Genomic DNA, 18,531 nt, shown 5'->3' with positions numbered 1-18,531 from the left:
TAACTAGTTCACAAAATTAAATACATATTTGTATTATGCTTATAGTATAAAGAGTATGTCTAACCACGTAGAATTGTGATGTTTATATCAAAATGAATAAAAAAATTGTCTTTCTACTAAATTAAAATTGATGAAATCTGCTCAAAAGTAATTATATATAAAGTAGATGATAATTTATATTCTATTTTATAAGCAAAACAAGTTGATTTTGGGACACAATGATGCATACTGAAAACACTGTCATGAAGAACCCGTTAGTTTTGCTAATGTCACATCAGTCCCAGTAGACCCAAAGGTTCAGGCTGCATCTTCTTGTCACCAGGTCAGAGACTTTGGGAAGGGGAGAGGGGTGGTGGTCAGCTAGGTGTCGAGGCTGCTTGGTATGGTGCACAGCTGATCCAAGGGTCCCAACAGAACCACCATAACCAGCATGTGGTCATACGAAATACATAATATTTTGTTTAGGCAATAAAATGAATCAGAGTTGATCTCCTTAGAGTTTTGTTCATTACAAAATAAATGTAAGTAGGAGTTTAAGATAATATGTATAGATTCCCAAAAGAAATCACCTAGATATTACAGAGACAGTGTACTAAAATATTTATTACCTATTTTTGAATATGATTTGAAAAGTTATTTGCTTTTATGTAGCGAAATAAATTGGCAAACTAGGAGTAACTACAGCCTCTGTAATAAAAAACTAGTTAAACATTTCAGGATTTTGATCCTTACTGTCATCTTACAGATGATTTTTCTTTGTAAGAAGACGGGAAACTTCATTTCATCTTCAGGCCAAAAACTTTGTGTATTTGTTTATGTCCTACTGCCAAAAATCACTTCCTGTGTCCTAGGGTCACCATAGAATTTTGCCCTGTAATTTACTAAATTCTGTGCAAAACATTTTAAAAAAAAGATGTGAGAATTTTATAAGCTTGTTTCTAGAATTAAGATTAAAGATTATGTAAGACTATTAATTTTTTAAGAGAGAGGCTGCGCAGAGAGTGTTCAGGTAATAGTGACTTTCAAGTACATTGTTTCCCCAGAGAATTTTAATTATTTTTTTTGTTACTTCTTTAATATGTCTTACCAGGAACTCTTTAATGTAGTCTCTGCAATTCATTTCTGTAGAATTATTTTAAACACAAAATACTCTCACCAATATAGGGCCTACATACATGATGCTTCCACTCACGTAGAATTATTTTAAACACAAAATACTCTCATTAATATAGGGCCTACATACATGATGTTTCCACTCACATGTACGTACGGTGAGAAACTCAGTCTATTCAAGTGTTTGATTAGAGACAGTAAGTAGCAAAGTACATGCACAGTCATTGTAAATCACTGAGAATGATGAAATTCTCATCAAAAAAGATGTGCTTCTTACTCTCTAGATATTATTACTGTGGTTCTAAATTGAGAACATTTACACGTGAGATGCTGAGGATGTGCTGCCGCCTTGTCCTCCTTGCCACTTTGACAAACATAATTTTTCAACATAAGTAGTCGAAAGAGGACATTTTTCTTGGGGTTACCATGTTGCGGAAGAAACTACAGAGGAGGAGAGGTGGAAGCTAGGATGGTAATCTGTAATAGGCAGAGGAAAGCAAGCCAGTATTTTCATATCGTAAATACAGTTGAGGGTTGAATGAAGGAAGAACTAAACCAGGGATTTTGTGTGTGTGTGTGTTTTCAGAAAATTATTTTTGCTCATTTCTTGCATAAAAATACGCCATAAAATGGTTAGCTGAATTTGAAACAGCTAAACAGTCCATAAACTACTTTCCTTATTATTGTTTTTTCTATACTGTAATGTGTTGTGGATGTTTCTGTGGTGGCTAAGGTCAGGAATTAAGGGACAATTTCACTTCTGTCTCTGTACAGCTCTAATCCTGAAACTTCATGACCAGTGTAAATGCTGAAGTTTTCTGTGCATGAGATCACCACGCCATGTTAGTTAGAAGTGTGCCATCTTGGTTGACGTGGCTGTCTCCTTTGCAAACATAAATCAATATTCTGATTCTATGATACAAAACCTTACGGCATTGTTTGTCATTGTTTAATACTGCAATTTTATTAAACTGTTCTTGGAACCATTTTGTATCAGAAATAATGTATGAGAATAAGGCAGATTAAAATGTTGTTATTATTAGTATTATTTTAGATGCCAACAGGCTGTGTATAAATAGGCAATGAACTATTAACATTACTAAAAGTCATGTTAAACCGAGTGACAAAAATGCATTTTAGGCTATACTGAATTAAATTTTCATATAACTGTCAGCAGTCTGGCATATTTATAAGCCTACATTAGCAAAGAATAGAATAATCTTTTCTACAAACTAGGAAAATATCAGTGCCCCATCATTCTAAAAAAAATAAAGCAATATTAATAATAAAAACTGATTTCAAACCTCAGATCTAATGTTCTGTCACTATTTTATTTTAACTTTTTTATTGAAACACTGATTCAGATAAAGGATTGTGTGAAACCCCCTGGCTTAGGGGGAGAAATTTAAATACAAGTGTATACACAGGGAAAAACAAAAAGAGTCTGTGCTAACATCTGAGTTCAACATCTTTGATTTAATGCTTAGATCACAGGGGACAGATATGAATAACCAGGCTGATGCATATTAAACTAGTTGGAGCTATTTTTAAGTCAATGGTTTTGTTCCTTCTGTACTCATTAGAGGAAGAAGAAACTAACTGATCTCATGGCCTTTGGGATGATTTTCAAAACACTTTAAATTAGCATAGCTTAAATTAGAAAATATAGCAAAGAATTCTGTGAAGGGTTTCATGTAAGAAGAGTAAGAAGTAAGTGAAGGAAAAAATAAAGTAATTCTGCATGAATCAAAGAGAGTAGAAAAATGAGGACACTTCACTTGTGTTGAAAAATTCTCCAACAAATGCGATATTGAATGATTATATAGTATTTAAATAAAGGCAGACCATAAGAAAATTTGAGTTCTGGTGTTTAGACAATATTTGGTTTATTCTACATTACTTTAATGAGGCAGTCAACTGAATAGAGGGGAAAAAAGGTAAGAAGAGTTGCACATTTTGGAGTTCTAGATGCATCTGTAGTAAAAGACGTCAGGAGGAAAATATGGAAGTAGCTGTGGATACGTACACGACATCATATCAAAATGAGGAAACAATGAATGAGACAAAAGACAGTAAGGAAGAGATGTAGTCATAATGCATCAGAAAATCAGGCAGCAGGAAGGATTTCCTGGTAGATCAGTATGAAGATCAGAGAAAATTATTATGGAGAAGTAACCTTTAAATGTTATTTCACTTGTCTACTTAGGATTTTGTCTCTTCTGTATGTTTTAAATCAAGTCAGGCCCAAGCCCAGCATAGCTGCTTTTGTGTGCTCCTCCATGAAGTAGGATTGTTTATAAGGAAGAAGTTTAAGGAAGAGGATTAATCTGCAGCTCTTTCCTTACCCATCTTGGAAGCCAGGAAGACAAAAAGTTTTGAACTTGGTCTGTTTTCCCTAAGTTTAAGAAAACCCTAATGGGTGAATGAAAGCAAAGGGAAGGAGCGTGGGGGAGAAATTATGTTTTGTAAGAGCTAAATAAGAATGAGAATAGATTATTAGGAAGTGGGAAAGGAGATGGCTGGTTGGACGCATCAGGTTGTTTACTTGAAGAGAAGATTACAAATAAGATACGAAAGCAAAGTCAGGAGATGGAAAACGAGTTATGGGATCTAAAGGATTGTTTAAAATAAGATAAGCCTCAAGAAAAAAGGGAAAAGGGGAAGAGTTTAATAAAACAGTGGAATTGTAACAAAGCTATAAATCCTTTAGACGTGAGATTTAGATAAGGAAAAATAATGGGAAAATTACATTAGGGATGAATCATAGGAGGAAAACGTATCAGGTTTTAAGCACTTTTAAAACCCTTTAAGAAGAAGCTGTAGACTAGGAGTTCATTTTGTGCAAATGTTCATCCCCAGGTGTTCGTTACTTTTCAGACATTGAATTTTGACCTTGCATCGTTGGTCTGATGCAAGACAGCAATATAATCTTACAGCATTTATTACAGGAGAGGGATAGGATGACAGAACAGGCACGGGTATTTGTGTTTTAGTAAAAATCGTTATGTAAAGTTGGCTATTAACACATTAGTAAATATTTAGATATTTGTGTGATTATGTGTAAATGTTTGTAGATTTGAGAATAATTCTGAAGAGGCATCGATGTTGATTATACGTTTATCCTCCACAACTAGAGGAACCCAGCCTGGCAGGATTATTTGAAGAGCTTAGTCATATCTTCCTACTTAAGTCATAATTCCTACTTAAGAGCGTCTTAAAATAATTCCCAAATAAAGAGTCAGTGGCCACACATGTACAAGTGTAGAATGCACAGACACAGTTTTTGAGGTGTCCATATCTGACAGTGCTGACTTGCTTTTCTGGAAAAGTTCTAAATTCAAGCAATGTTTGCAAAGGCGTGTTTTATTAACATCTAGAGAAATGTAGTTGAGCTCACACATTGACCTGCTACAGTTATAATAAATGTATCTATCTTTAAAGTGCTGATTTTTATTTGAATGTTTATTCTTTTTCATCATAAAATAGTTTTCTTTCTTTTGAACAGGGAGGCCTACCTGCAACTGTGCGCTGGGTTTCACAGGACCAAACTGCAATAAGACCGTCTGTGATCGTTTTTGCCAAAACGGAGGAACCTGCAGTGTCACTGCTGGGAATCAACCCTTTTGCAGCTGCTTGCCTGAGTATACAGGGGACAGATGTCAGTATTGTAAGTAACAAATTCTCAAATATGGATTTCTAGTAAAAGTTCTACAAAATGGAAGTTTAACATGATTTGAGTGATTTTTCTCCAACATGCATTGGTAAACATAGCTCCAAAATGATTCATACTGCTAAGGGAATGGAATCTGATATATTCAAGTTGTCTTTGAACATATTTCCGCCATATCCATCTACATGTGTAGAAGAAAAGCTTTTTTAGGAATGATTTATTTTAGTATTTTCATGAATGAATACGTACAATGGAGTTGTACAAGATAGCAGATTTTGTTGATAGAAATGAGATAATTGTGTTAAGTTTCTCAGCTTCAACTTCTCATACTTGTTTTCTTATGCTGGTAGAATATGTAAATGTAGCAAATTGACATAGTTGGTTAAATTTGTCTGGTATCCTTTAACTTCACCAGCCATCACTTGTGTCTCCAGCTGCTACCTTACCTTTTGCTTTTATTTCTAACCCCAGTAGGCAGAATGTTGACTTCTGAGTTTCACGCCTCTATGTTCCTTCATCTTTCTCAGTCTAAGATCACCTTCAATATGGTTTCTGCCTCCTCCTAGTACTGAAAATTAGGGTTTTTAAGTATTACTTTTGTTTAATTCTCAGGACATAAGTTCTATCCTCTGTGTCTGAAGTTCTCCCGGGTTTGCCTTTCCACTGACCCATCAGTCTCCTCTCATTGAGATACTGTTTTCCAAAGGTTTCCATGCCTTTAGAAAGGCTCTTTTCACTTTTTAGAACTTTCTCTAAATTTTTACTTCTTTTACAGAGGAAAAGTGAAAGAAGATTATCAACCAGTAGGCCTTCTGTTCTTGGTCCATTTGTTTTTCTTTCTCCCATGCTTTCTTTTAGCGTAGATCACCATTAAGTTTTCCAGTGACTCGAGACATTTGAACATAATCTTGAATTTCTTCCATTGATCACTCATTTCAAAATTACAGTTTGTCTTCCTCATGCCTCTTCAACATGATGACTCACTGTCAGTTCTAGCCTAAAACTGATTATTTTTCTGAGATCAGAATTATTTTTTGATTTCCTTTTTTCTGCTCCTGCTTTGCTTTAACACTGTAAAATAGTGGACTGTCATACTGCTTGTGTAGAATAGAGCATTCAGTGTGAAAGCCATCATCTCTTTTGTACATAACTCAGTGAATTTGCTGAAGAAAGCTAGGTTTAAACAAAATTGAAGATAAATTAGCTCTTATAAAGGTGGGGTTTAGAATTATCTACATGATACAAAAAGTATTTTGCTTTAGTGAGAGATCTGTCAGACAAGGAAAGGGTTAGTGTGTATCTTAAACAGGATTTGTACTGAAGTAAAGTGAATGTATTTCCAGTTGGGAGACTGTGAAATAAATTGAAACCTTTGAACGGAAAACCAGCAGTAATTGTGATTCTTCCCCACTTGGTATTAAACAAACTGCATGGATCCACAAATAACTATCTACAAACACAATTGGGTATTTGAAAACAGTATAGTACATAAATCATGCACAGACAGACACACAGATTAAGAAAAAATATTTACTTGGGGCTTACCCAAAACCAAGTCAATTGTTTCTAGTTGAATGCTTCTGCAAACATCTCTTTTTTTTTTCTTTTTTTTTTCTTTTTTTTTTCTCCTTAAGAAGTAATTTAAATGTAAATTTAGGGGTACTTTTTAAACAGTGCTTATTATCAGATTTGGATTGTCTGCTGACACTTTGGAAAAATGCCGCAATACAGAGACTCGAAAACATTATAAAATACAAAACAAAATTAAGCTTTGCTTTATTTAAACCTTAATACTTTTACAAAAAAAAAAAGTGTCTGCAATCTTTTAGAGCATTTTTTTCTGTGGCCAATAACAGTTCTATGAAATTGTACAGTTTTACAGTTAATAATGAGATCTATGATTTTTGGCTTTATTCACACATATATATGATTTTTTGTGTTATTAATCAAATACACTTTGTATGCATGTTGGAATATATTAGTATAGCGTTACTGCAAAGTTTGTTTGCCTCTAAGATGTCTTTTTCTGTCTTTCTATGGTGTGATTGAAGCTAGTTCATATGCAAAGAATGATACATGAATGCACATAGGTATTTCCTTCATGCTCCCAAGCTGAAAATATTATTAGTGTTCTTTATGGCAGGGAGAAGGCATTTCCTTGCAGTATTGCCAGATTGCAAAGACCTTATTTTCCTCATACGTATCGTGTCCAATTACCCAGTGCAGAGTTTCTGCTGTGATTAGCTCACATAAGGGCTAATAATCAAAATGTGTGCTCCATGTCAAGGCATTGGCACTGCTGAAATAAATTTAAGCGGATGAATTTGCATAGAATTCCACTAACATTGTGCATGTTATTATATACACGTGTAGTTGATGTATCTGAATATAACTCTGTATTTTAAATTCCTGGAATAAGACATACAGGTTAGTTAAAGTTCATTTCTTGTATCATTTAAGGCCCAAACAACCTAAAAAATAGAAAATGCTTTCATGCAGTTACAGTCATTCAAAGTGAATATAGTGATCTTACAAGTTGTTACTTTCCCTGAAACTGAAATTCCTTTCTTCAGGGAAGGAAAAAAAAAAAAAAAAGGTGTTATTTCAGTCCAAATGTAGCATATGCATTTTAGATTAAAAGTGCTTGTGACTATAATCAATACGAAAAACCAATAATTGTCTTAGAGTATTAACTTCCTATTCCTAGGTTTTGGGGCATGGGGTTGTCATAATGTACATGGAAACATTTCCCCTTAGCAATGCTTTTCTCATAAAATGTCTGTCATTATTAGCTTTCAAACTATGGTAGTTTTTGTTCAAAACTCAGCTTTCCTGCTACAAATTACCCATCTGTGCCGTGAATCAAGGGACAGAAAACAATGAACTACTTCGTGTAGCGTCTCTTAAGCCTTTCTGGTTGCTCAGTAGTGATTCCATAAGTACAGCTTGTGTAGGTAGGTGGAGACACACAGTGAATAATCAAACAGAAATAAATCCTCCAGCAGTCCAGCTTTGTCCTTTAGCAGAAGCCTTCCAGCACGGCGAGTACCAATGGCATGGCAGTCAGTACACACTTCCCTGAGAGGGGGAAAAACTGAGCACAGAGAAGCAGAAGCAAAATGTTTCCCACTTTACGCGATACCCTCACAAATCGTCCATCTTGTATACAGTCGGTAAAATATATGAATTTTGGCAGTTTCCAATTTGCTGCTTACGGCGTGCCCCCAGTGAAACAGCAGCTTGAGGGCTGACACTTCCAGATTCAAGGCAGAAGTTGCCAGTCAGCCAAGGTGTCGTTCTCTAGGGAACAGCTTGATAACGCCCTACTTCTGGCTGCTGCTGACTTGCCCTCAGCCATAGCTTGTGCTTTAAAGGACATGAATTTTTTACTTTTGACAGATAGGTAATATTTTATTAATATGGACCAGTATAACTCTAAGCTAATACAGATGTGTAGTTCAGAATTGGTACATCTTATATATCAGTTACTTATCTGTGCATCAAGAACACCACCAAAAGCTCAATGCAACATATTAATTACACAGAACTGCAGAAAGCATTGACTTTTGACTTTGAAAGATTTGGCCCCATTAAGGAGCTTAAATGGTGACTTAAACCCCCAAACAAACCAAAAGAAAGTTGTCACTACCACGTAAATAAAAATTAATTTAAAGAGTAAGATACCGGTATTTTGTAGCTCGGGAAGCTCCTTCAGTCAGGCAACTTGTTATTTTTTTTAAAGTGATATGAAGTAAAAAAGAGTTTCTAGTGCTTCTGAAGAGTTAAAGGATTCACTACTTGACATCTCAGTCCTGCTGATGTTTAAGCAGTTAAATAAGATAATGGGGTCTTGCATAGTCTATAAAGATAAGCAAGTATGTAGTTTTTTGTAGAACTTATGGATTATGTCTTTATATATTATTATTATTAGAACTTAATGAAATTTTAATATGTGGATAAATGAAAATAAAACTTAATTATTTCAAAATACTGTTTCCATTTCAGTTTAGCATAATGTTATTAATGCTAATAAGAAATTATAAAAATATTTTCATTCAGCCAATGTCACATTAAATACATTAACATTACTCTGCTTTTCTCATCAGTAGTCTTTATATTCTGTGGGATGATTCCATAAATGGTTAGACATCTAGAAAGACAAAAAAAATCTCTTACGAGTTTATCGTTCTATTTCAGTTCTCAAGACTACATCATTAATATATTATGTATCTGTTTATGGGGTCTTCTTTATTCTTATAGTTGCCAGTGAGCCACCAGCTTCATTTATCATGTTGTTTTTATTATAGTACGTTTTAAAACATAGAAAAATAAAGTATTATTTTTTTATATGATACTCCTTAATATCTTTTAGTAATTAGCTTCCATGTTGCTTGCAGATGTTTGCCACCATTACTGTGTGAACTCTGAATCGTGTACAATTTCTGATGATGGAAGTGTAGAATGTGTCTGTCCAGTACGATTTGAAGGTCCGAAATGTGAAGTGGACAGGTGTGTCAGATGCCATGGGGGACGCTGCATCATAAACAAGGACAGTAATGACGTAGTGTGCAAGTAAGTGTGTGTAGGGGGGGTGATTGCATACAAAAGAGTTCATTTGTGTGGCTCCTGCCCACGCAAAACCCACTGGCTCCTGCCTTTTAAACCAACTTGGAGCACTCCTCACTGGAGGAAGCGCAATGTAGCAGGAGACTCAATGGGTCTTCACTTGGAAAAAATTGAATATTTAATAAAGTTAACAGCTGAGTTTTTACCACACTGTTGAAATTTGTTTGTTCTGCAGTATCTGTGGCAGTGGTAGAGGCAGATTGTATACTAATGAAAGCATATGTAATAAGATGTGCTGCTGTATTGGTGAGTGATTATTTTGTATAATAATAGTTTCTTTTCATAAAAGGAAAGATTAAAAATATTTTGTCTAATAAGCTTGCCACCTATGCCAGCCTTTCAAAGTAGAAATTCTTGCAATCAATAGATCTTATATATAACATAAAATCAGTATTTTAATGTTTAGCTAATTATAAGGAAATTCACCTGGTATAATAAAATACTGATTGTTAATTGTATTTTTTTGTTTAACCATGACAGTTGCACTAATGGAAAGATTGCCTCTACCTGTCAGTTATGTGACGGCTACTGTTACAATGGTGGTACGTGTCAACTGGACCCAGAGACAAATATCCCCGTCTGTCTGTGAGTATCCCGCACTGCGTAGAGCATTAAAATACCTGTGTGCCAACAAATAATACAATTATTATGCATGTATCTGTATTTTTGATCTCTCTAGGATGTATAATGTGCTGGTTGCAGTCATAACTTAGAGTACTTTCTCTAGCTATTTCTGTAACCCAATCCTTTGTCTACCTTTTTGCAATGTGTGTATTGGAATATATAACTAAGGTATATATTGTGAATGCACATAGGTACAACAATATATCTTTTGAGGCTTCTAAAATTTCAAGCCAGATCTAAAACCCGTTTAGGTATTTGTTCTGGAATGGAATCCAGAGGTACAGGATGGTTGCCTGCCCTGCTTCTCCAAGGTGGATTCAGTCTTTTCTCCTAAACAGATGGTCAGAGATGGGGGCTGTACACTCCTGTAAGGAACCTGATGGCTAGAGATTAGGAAGAATAATGTCAGCGTTTATCTCCTTTATGGGTCTGAGGATATGCTCGTGTATCTCTTGTTTATTCCCTAACCTTCATTCTGCCCTCAGTAGCTTGGCTGTTCTGTGGTGAGACTGCTCTCTTCCTCCTGCACCATTGTTGAGAAAATAATTCAGGATGCTTTTCTTCGGCCCAGACATCAGATACCAAAGGAAGTATGATTCTCTAGTTTAGATGGTGAAGTACTGTCTTAAGAGGTAGAAAAGCCTACATTGCTAGTCCTTTCTTGAGAGCTATGGTGTATCGTCTTTTTCAGCTGATAAATATAAAATAGAGAAGTAGTCATTGTATCAAGAAATTAATTTCTTTCCTGCTCTCAGCTACACCGAGCTACCTAGTCGTACTCCAGGGTTTTTTTTTCATTTTAGCCTAATAAATGATCCAATCTTTCCTGCACTGCAGAAAAGCTGTATTGCGGATAGTCTTCCACTTCTCAGGACAATTTAGAGGTCAGAGTATCCTCCAGGAACATATGGAGAGAGACTTTGAAGTTGGGAAAGAGACTTTGACTTGAGTGTGTCGTTTCCAGAGTGACATAAGTAGTTATTGTCCAAAGGGATCTGGCGTTCCAACTTTGTAAATACAGATACAGCCATCCCTTCATTTTGTTGATGTGTATGAGGCAGGTGATGTTAAAGGAGAGTGCCCGTTGTATTCAGACTCTCAAGGAAGTTGCACAGAGAAACGCCTAGATTTTGTAGGCTAACCCATGTAAGAGACAGACCAACCGTTCCTCCCCGTGAGAACTCGAGCACTTCTGAATATGCAAAGGGGCAGAACTGTTATGGTTGTACTATTGAAAAGAAGGTGTCGATAGATGCTTGCAGCTTTGGGGATAGAGACAGGAGTGTGGATCTACATGGAAGTCTTTACTCAGATGAGAATGCTTTAAGTGCCTATGGTTTTTTTTTCATTATTATTTTGATCCAGCCCTTTTTATCTGTTATTTGTATCTCCTTAAATGTCTTTAGTTGAGGACTAGGGAGACTCATAATTCTCAGCAAAAGGACAATATCACAGCTATAATATGTAAAACCCTCTTGATTCATTAGCTTAAACACCTGGAATGACTATTTTGGAAACATGTGATTTTTCCTTTCTTTTTCCTTACGAAACTGACTGCTGCTTTTTCAAATTCATATGGAACACCATAGCATCTCAAGGAAAAAGAGAGTTTCATACCTTAATTTGTGTATCGATTTACAATACATAAATGCTGCAACATATGCCAACGTTGTTAACAACGCTAAGAAAATGGTCGTGAACATTTTTAAAGGCCATTGCAATCTGGATCAATCAATACAAATGTATTATACATTTGACAATAATGCTTCCTTAAGAATGTTAGATTCCTGAACCTATCAGTTAGCATAGGCCCATTGTTTTAAACGTGTTTGATCAATGCTAATGAGCAAACTTTTACGTATAGTCAGCTTGGACCTTCCCTGAAAAAACAGTATTAATTTTGTTATCTTTGGGTGTGTGCCTGTGTATGTGTGCGTGTCTTGCCATCATTGTGTATAATGCGTTTAAATCTGTTCAGCAAAAGGCAGAATATTTATATAGGTCTATTTTACTGAAATTCTGCAGATGCTCTGTGGGGTTTAAAAGTCAGCGCTGTGACCAGAAAGTGAACCCTTGTGATTACTACTGTCAGAATGAGGGAATTTGCACTTTAACTGCGTTTAATGAACCGAGATGCAAGTAGGTTTAACCTTCCACTTAATGCTGCACATTCTGTGACATCATTTCAGGCCACGGTTCATTGGTTCAAGTCATGCACATTCACATACATTTCACAATATATACTCAATCTGGGGGCTCGTTTCTATAATACACACCCTTTAATAGTTGCACTGATGAGTGTATTTAAACATACTTTGGGAATATCTGTATCATTGGAGAAAGAAATAAAAACCTTTATTTTTAGTAAGTGAATTGAAAATACTGAAAATGCCGCTTGGCTTTTATTGTTCACATAAAGTTTAGCAAACAGCAACGTTGCGTATGTTCTGTAGTCCAAACATGACTTCCTATTTCTTATCTGTGCAGGGAAAGGAACAGAAGAGATGTTTAGGTACTACTTCAGGAGTTACACTTGTATTCAAAAATCTCATTATTAACTTCATCGTAATAATGCTGTAAAGTAGAAATATGTGAGCTACTTCATAACTTTGACTTCTTCTCTGAAAAAAAATTTATGAAATAGATACGTTTGTATGCTGTATTTCTGTAAAGGGTTTAAAGTCCCTCATCAGGGAGAGAAACAACCTTAGTCTTTGAAATGCTGTAAGGCAGACATACAGAGAGATATGAAATACCAGTCAGATACAAAAGTCAGAGTGAAATCATGAGCCAAAGACCTAGACGTGGGCTAAAATATGAGACTGGAACAGTTTTGAACTTATGTCACCTAAAGAAGTGGTTTATGAAAACATAAAATGCTGTGGGGATGTGATGTGCTTGTCTGGTGGGTAGTAATGGCAGTGACCAGGTAAGGTGAATAATCTATTTTTTAAAAAAATACAATCACGGTTCCTTTGTCAGCATTTTCAAGCAATGAAACTCTATGACTTGAGCCATCATAAATCCGTTGGAAACAAGATTAGTGTTCTGACTACTGCTTCTTAACCTTTGAGGAGTATGAAGTGAGTCTGTTGATGAGTGTTTGCACGGGACATGGTTGCTTGGAACAGTTTGTATCTCCATGTGTCATGCTTGGGTTTTCAGAAAAATGCAGCCGTAAGAGCAACCTTTTCCTGCCTAGGTTATGTATTGCAAGTACCTTTTCTCCCTTTTCTCTAAAATGCTCTCAAGAAAGTCACAGTGCAAAATTTCTTGTGAAACATCCTGATAGATAAAATAGTCTAATAGTCACTTCTGAATTTTACATACTCTCTTTCACAATTCTTAAGAATGTGTTAACTATTTAAACTGTAAAAGTTTATATTTTTATTTAATTATGGATTTTTACAAAAAATATGTAAAATAATTGTGTGGAGGTTTTATTCATTATGAAATTTTATAGCCAATAAAGGTTAATTTGTTTCAACTGGAGTCAAAACTAACATATACTGGCAGTAGGATTTCAGCAAAGTTAATTGAATTAGGAACATTCTCAGTAGTGTTGATGTTTATTTTTGTGGCATTGCCTGTTCTCATGATCTTTTGATCTGCTTTAACTATATTTACTATCAGAATAAGAAAAAGTATTAAAAACAAGGGTTTTCAATAATATTTGATTCTCGCTGTTAGTCTTTGGATTGACAACATGAATTTTAACCTCTCAGAGCTTCTATGTGAAGCAAGAGGCCAACAATGGCAAGAATTCATGCTAGCAAAAAAGGTATCGTAGGATCTCCAGGCCCAGCAATCCTTTCTCCCTACTTGTCTAAGTGCGTAATTGAAAGAACTGTGGAGATGGATTGCCAGAATAGGAACTGTGCTGAAAAGCTGTTCTGCCAAACACTTCTTCCATCTCAGCCAGACCCAATACACAGATGAAGACTTTTTTTTTTCTTCCTTCAGATACATTTGAAGCCATTGCCCAGTACATGCATTGGTCGAAGTTTGGACTCATCTATAGAAAGTGATGAAACAGGCTTCAGAAATCCAAGGGAAAGTATTAGCTTTCTAGGACAAAGTGAGGCTCTTCCTTTCTTTATGAAAGATATAATTACAGAAAGGTGGAAACCAAAGGGTTAAAGAGGACAGAACAAAGAAAAAGGAAAAACTTGACTTGTGCAAAGGTGGTATTAGTCTCCATTTTCTTCCTTCCAAAGAGTAAAACGCTGATACCCAAAGGACAATTTTGTTGATGAAAGCTGTGGTTCCTCCCTTTGAGAAGGTTGCCTTCCACAGAAAAGATGAGAAAGAAATTGCAACGTTTTGAACATAGTGATTAACTGATGTTGCTTACTTGTTATTTACTCTTACTGTGACGGTATTCCCAAGACTGCTTTTATGAGGCAGGAGAGTGAATAATCCAAGCTCAAGTAAAAAGAAAAGCACTAAAGCACGTCAGTAATATAATGACTTTTAGTGGAACTGAGCTGTCCTTTTGCTTTCCTCTTGGTAGGGTTCTTTGAATATAATTTGGGATTTATTTATTTTTTTATTAAATGTATTGTAAGATGGAAAAGGCGAAACATGTAAGAAAAGAAGGTGGTAAAGAAAGATTAAATTCAAGTTTCTCTTCAGTGTGAAGAAGCATTTCAGGTAAATTGGTAATCAGAAGTTTAAGTTTAAAGGAATCCTTAGTAGATAATGAACTTCTTCACATTCAGAATATACACATCGATAGAACTAGTTTTCCTGTTGTCTCTTTCAATCGGTTGTTGAGTTAGTACAGCCACCACTGTCCATGTGTAGGAATTGGTGAGACAATCCTCTAAATTGTTTCTTTCTTACAAAGCCAAGGTGGCTCAGAGGAAAGGGAAGAGAAGCAAATAGCTGTTTGATGGAGTTGAAGACAATTCCAGTGATAGAGAGGAAGAAGGGTAACTCCGTATGTCTCAGTTCTCCTTGCCAACCTCAGTTCAAGTTCCAGTTGTTCCCAATATCTTGTGTTTTTCTGGCACTAAACTAGTTCCTAACTGGAGCTTGTTTATAATTTTATCAACCTGATACTGGCAAGAAGAAGACATCAGGAAGGAATGAAGTGATCCCATGTTTCATGAGAGTCATTGTGTCAGGGAACAGGAGTCTCAAAGATTTTCTCTGTAAGTTCTGCTCTGTTGTAAAAGGTTTACCTCTCCAACCTGCGTGTGTGCCCATGCTATGTATGGCATCTGTCTCTGGTCTCCAAGAGACACTTACATGAGAGCTAACTTTTTTCTTAAGTCTCTTATTCATGGGTGGGTGATTTTTGGAAGAAAGAGGAAATGGCTGGGTATATTGTCATTAAGCAGGAACTCCTCTCTCTCTCTCTCAGCCAAATCAGTTGAGAATGCAAGCTTTATTCATAATCAAGCCCTTATTATCATTCAGTAAAGACAACAGAGAATAAGATTTATCTGTTCTAGAGGGCAATCCTAAAGCCATAATTATACAGAGGAACTATAAGCCTGTAAGAACATACTCTCCTTTCACCAACCTGTACTGTTAGGGTACGTTTTTATTTTATCTGGTTTTTTTTTTGTTTTGTTGTTTTTTTTTTTTGTTTTTTTTTTTTAAATTGAATGCACTGAATACTAGGTGCACACTGGAAGTAGTAAACTAACCAGTTTAGAAATGAATTATAAGCCACCAGAAGAAGGCAGATTTAGTGAAATTGATCTCCAGTTTCAATGAATGCTGTCAGGTTTTAAAAGATACAGTATACAGATTTATCTTTGGATATAAGGTCCAACACAATCTAGATCATTAATTCTTAGCATTATTTTTTTAGGAATATAAAGAGCATTCTTTCCTTCCTCCCCCCCCCCCCCCCCCCCATTATTGTCCTTCTTGCTCCATAACAAAGGTTGCAAGATAATTTAATATCGGGATGTTAAAATTTGAGGTACTGACCTTTTCTGAAAAATGTACCACTGAGGGTGTCTTTTGAAGAAGTATTATCCTACATATAGTTACCATCATTTTAGCATGAACATACGAAGTTTTTAAAGGATATCCTTAGTACTACTCACTAGTGGGTTGAGGGGTGTGTGATGTTTATGCCACTGGAGGAATAGGAGCTATGTCTGAATTGCTCCAGTAACTTCACCAATCCACTGAAAAAAGAATGAACAGACCAGATCCATATGGGAAATAATTAAAAAATGCTTTTTTTCTATTTATTTCACAAACATTAGTTCAATCTGTTCTATCATTCTCTCTTTTGTTTTAATAATTACCTTTAATAATTACCTCTCTGTTTTCTTCTCACTAATTACCTAACTGCGTAGACATTCATGCAAGAGAAGCAGGGTTTAGGGAGAGATTATACCTTGTATGATACCAATGAAGAGAGTTGGAAAAAATTAAAACTTTCAACTACACAAGATCGTCACAGGTTGTTATATAAGTGATGCCATATAAATTTATTTCGTACAGAATATTACACTCTCTCACCTTTGTTTATTTTATACCTTCACTGTAACTATAGGTTGCTATATAAGTCCATCTTTTTATTTATATTACTATTATTATTTGCATCTTCACATAGATGTGGTCTACTTGTATTATTATTATTAGCATCTGCAAATAAATGTGATCGAATCATAATTCTCTTACACTAGGTATTGTAGAAATATAACGAAGCATGGTTTCTGTATAAGTTTACAATCAAAAGCAGTAGCAGATATAAATCATATTGATCCTTATCTAAAGGGCAACAAAGCTGGTGAAGGGTCTGGAGCACAGATCTTACAAGGAGCAGCTGAGGGAGCTGGGGTTGTTTAGTCTAGAGAAGAGGAGGCTGAGAGGAGACCTCATCACTCTCTACAACTACCTGAAAGGAGGGTGTAGTGGGGTGGGTGCTGGCCTCTTCTCTAAAGTAACAAGTGATAGGACAAGAGAAAACGGCCTCAAGTTGCACCAGGGGAGGTTTAGGCTGGATATTAGAAAAAATTTCTTCACTGAAAGAGTGATCAGGCATTGGAACAGGCTGCCCAGGGAAGTGGTGGAGTCACCATCCCTGGAGGGGTTCAAGAAACGTGTAGATGTGGTGCTTAGGGACATGGTTTAGTGAGTTAGGTGGTGTGGGTTGGACTTGATGATCCTTGAGGTCTTTTCCAACCTTAATGATTCTATGATTCTAAAGCCAGATAAATTTAAAGAGAGGTTTTAAATGCTCTAATAAGCTTTGGAGCAATGCTGCATGGCCGTGGCTGAGGACTTTAAGGTGAAATAAGGAAGATTATATTATACTGCCTAATTAGGAGCATAGTAATTTATTTCTTCTTAGGTTACCTTCTGCAATGTAATGTGTGTGCAATTCTGTGTGTCTACAGTTCAGAGCTTCTGTTTCCTAAGTGTCATCAGAAAGAGAGAGAGATTTCAGAGGACAAAGTACAACATTAAATTAGTTGCCTGTGGCTAGATTTGTTAACTGTTCAGAGGGCTTCAGGTTGTATGTGTTGTATTTCTACATTAGAACGAACATTAGTTCTTCTATAATGAAGACTAAGTCATCCTGGATAGCTTAATTGCTTGCAGTAAGCAAATGCATGACTTTGAAAGCAAATTAGATAATCAGTGATCTCGCAGATTAATTAAAAAGCACACAGCATACCAGAGCTTGCAAGAAAGCATAAGTTTGGTAACAGAGAAAATGAAAAGTGAGTGGTGGAGAAATAATAAATTACTTCATTTCTAAACTTGAGAATTTTGATGGAGTAATAGGTTAGAGACAACAGTGAACAAACAAGGAGAGAACAAGTTGTGGAATTGCTTAAAAGTGGTAACAAGCAGCTTGAACTTGGAAATGGAGATGTGGATAAATTAGAAAAAATAATTCCTGCAGGAGTGCAATAAACAAGAGAGATGTTCATGACAGCTTCATTTCTGGTAGGTTGAGGAGAGGCACTGTGTGTGTGTCTGTGTGCGTGGATACACGCAGGTGTGCGTGTGGTTATGTCGTGGAAACCAGAAAGAAAAGAGTTCATTCCTCTTGTTGGAGGAACTTCCCTCCAGCTCGTTATTCCTGTGATGCTATACCTTCCTCTTGATATTCCTTTCATGTTGAAAAATCTTCGAATGTGAACAGTTTTTATATAAGTACATATATGACTTGTACAGATGCTGTAAGTACGTGCAAGTTGAAAAGTAAATGTAAAACTCAAAAATTTGGCAAACCTCTGTTCAAGAAAAGGTTAAGATCCGTTCATAGTCTGATTGTGGACAAGAAAGAGACTGTACCATGTAATCCCCTGGCTGGCACTTTCTGAAGGTTGAGCAGAAAAAGCCACTGCGGTGTAGAACAATTGCAGCATTGAGAAGACTGCCTAGGAGTAGAAGGCAGTTGTAACCACGACAGGCAGTGTAAGTCAGAAAACAGAAAATTTTGTCAAGTTATCTTGCAATAAATGTTTTTCATATGATTTCATGGGGTATATTTAATGAGCTCCCCAGTTACAACA

General features: G+C 35.9%; 1 protein-coding gene across 1 annotated transcript in view; it reads left to right on the top strand.

Moving 5' to 3' along the window:
• Positions 1-4,618: 4,618 nt before the first annotated feature.
• Positions 4,619-18,531, top strand: part of LOC104464246 (low-density lipoprotein receptor-related protein 1B-like) — a gene marked incomplete at its 5' end in the record, with an annotated part of 28,689 nt that continues 14,776 nt past the window's right edge. The window contains 4 exons of the mRNA XM_010076899.1: positions 4,619-4,780; positions 5,559-5,586; positions 9,181-9,355; positions 9,890-9,994. Coding sequence (XP_010075201.1) covers positions 4,619-4,780; positions 5,559-5,586; positions 9,181-9,355; positions 9,890-9,994 — 470 coding nt within the window. The remainder of the gene's footprint in view (positions 4,781-5,558; positions 5,587-9,180; positions 9,356-9,889; positions 9,995-18,531) is intronic.

The sequence above is a fragment of the Pterocles gutturalis genome, unplaced genomic scaffold, assembly GCF_000699245.1.
Source record: "Pterocles gutturalis isolate BGI_N339 unplaced genomic scaffold, ASM69924v1 scaffold733, whole genome shotgun sequence".
Lineage (NCBI taxonomy): Eukaryota > Metazoa > Chordata > Aves > Pterocliformes > Pteroclidae > Pterocles > Pterocles gutturalis.
Note: the sequence above shows the minus strand (reverse complement) of the source record. Positions and strands in the feature narration are given on the sequence as shown.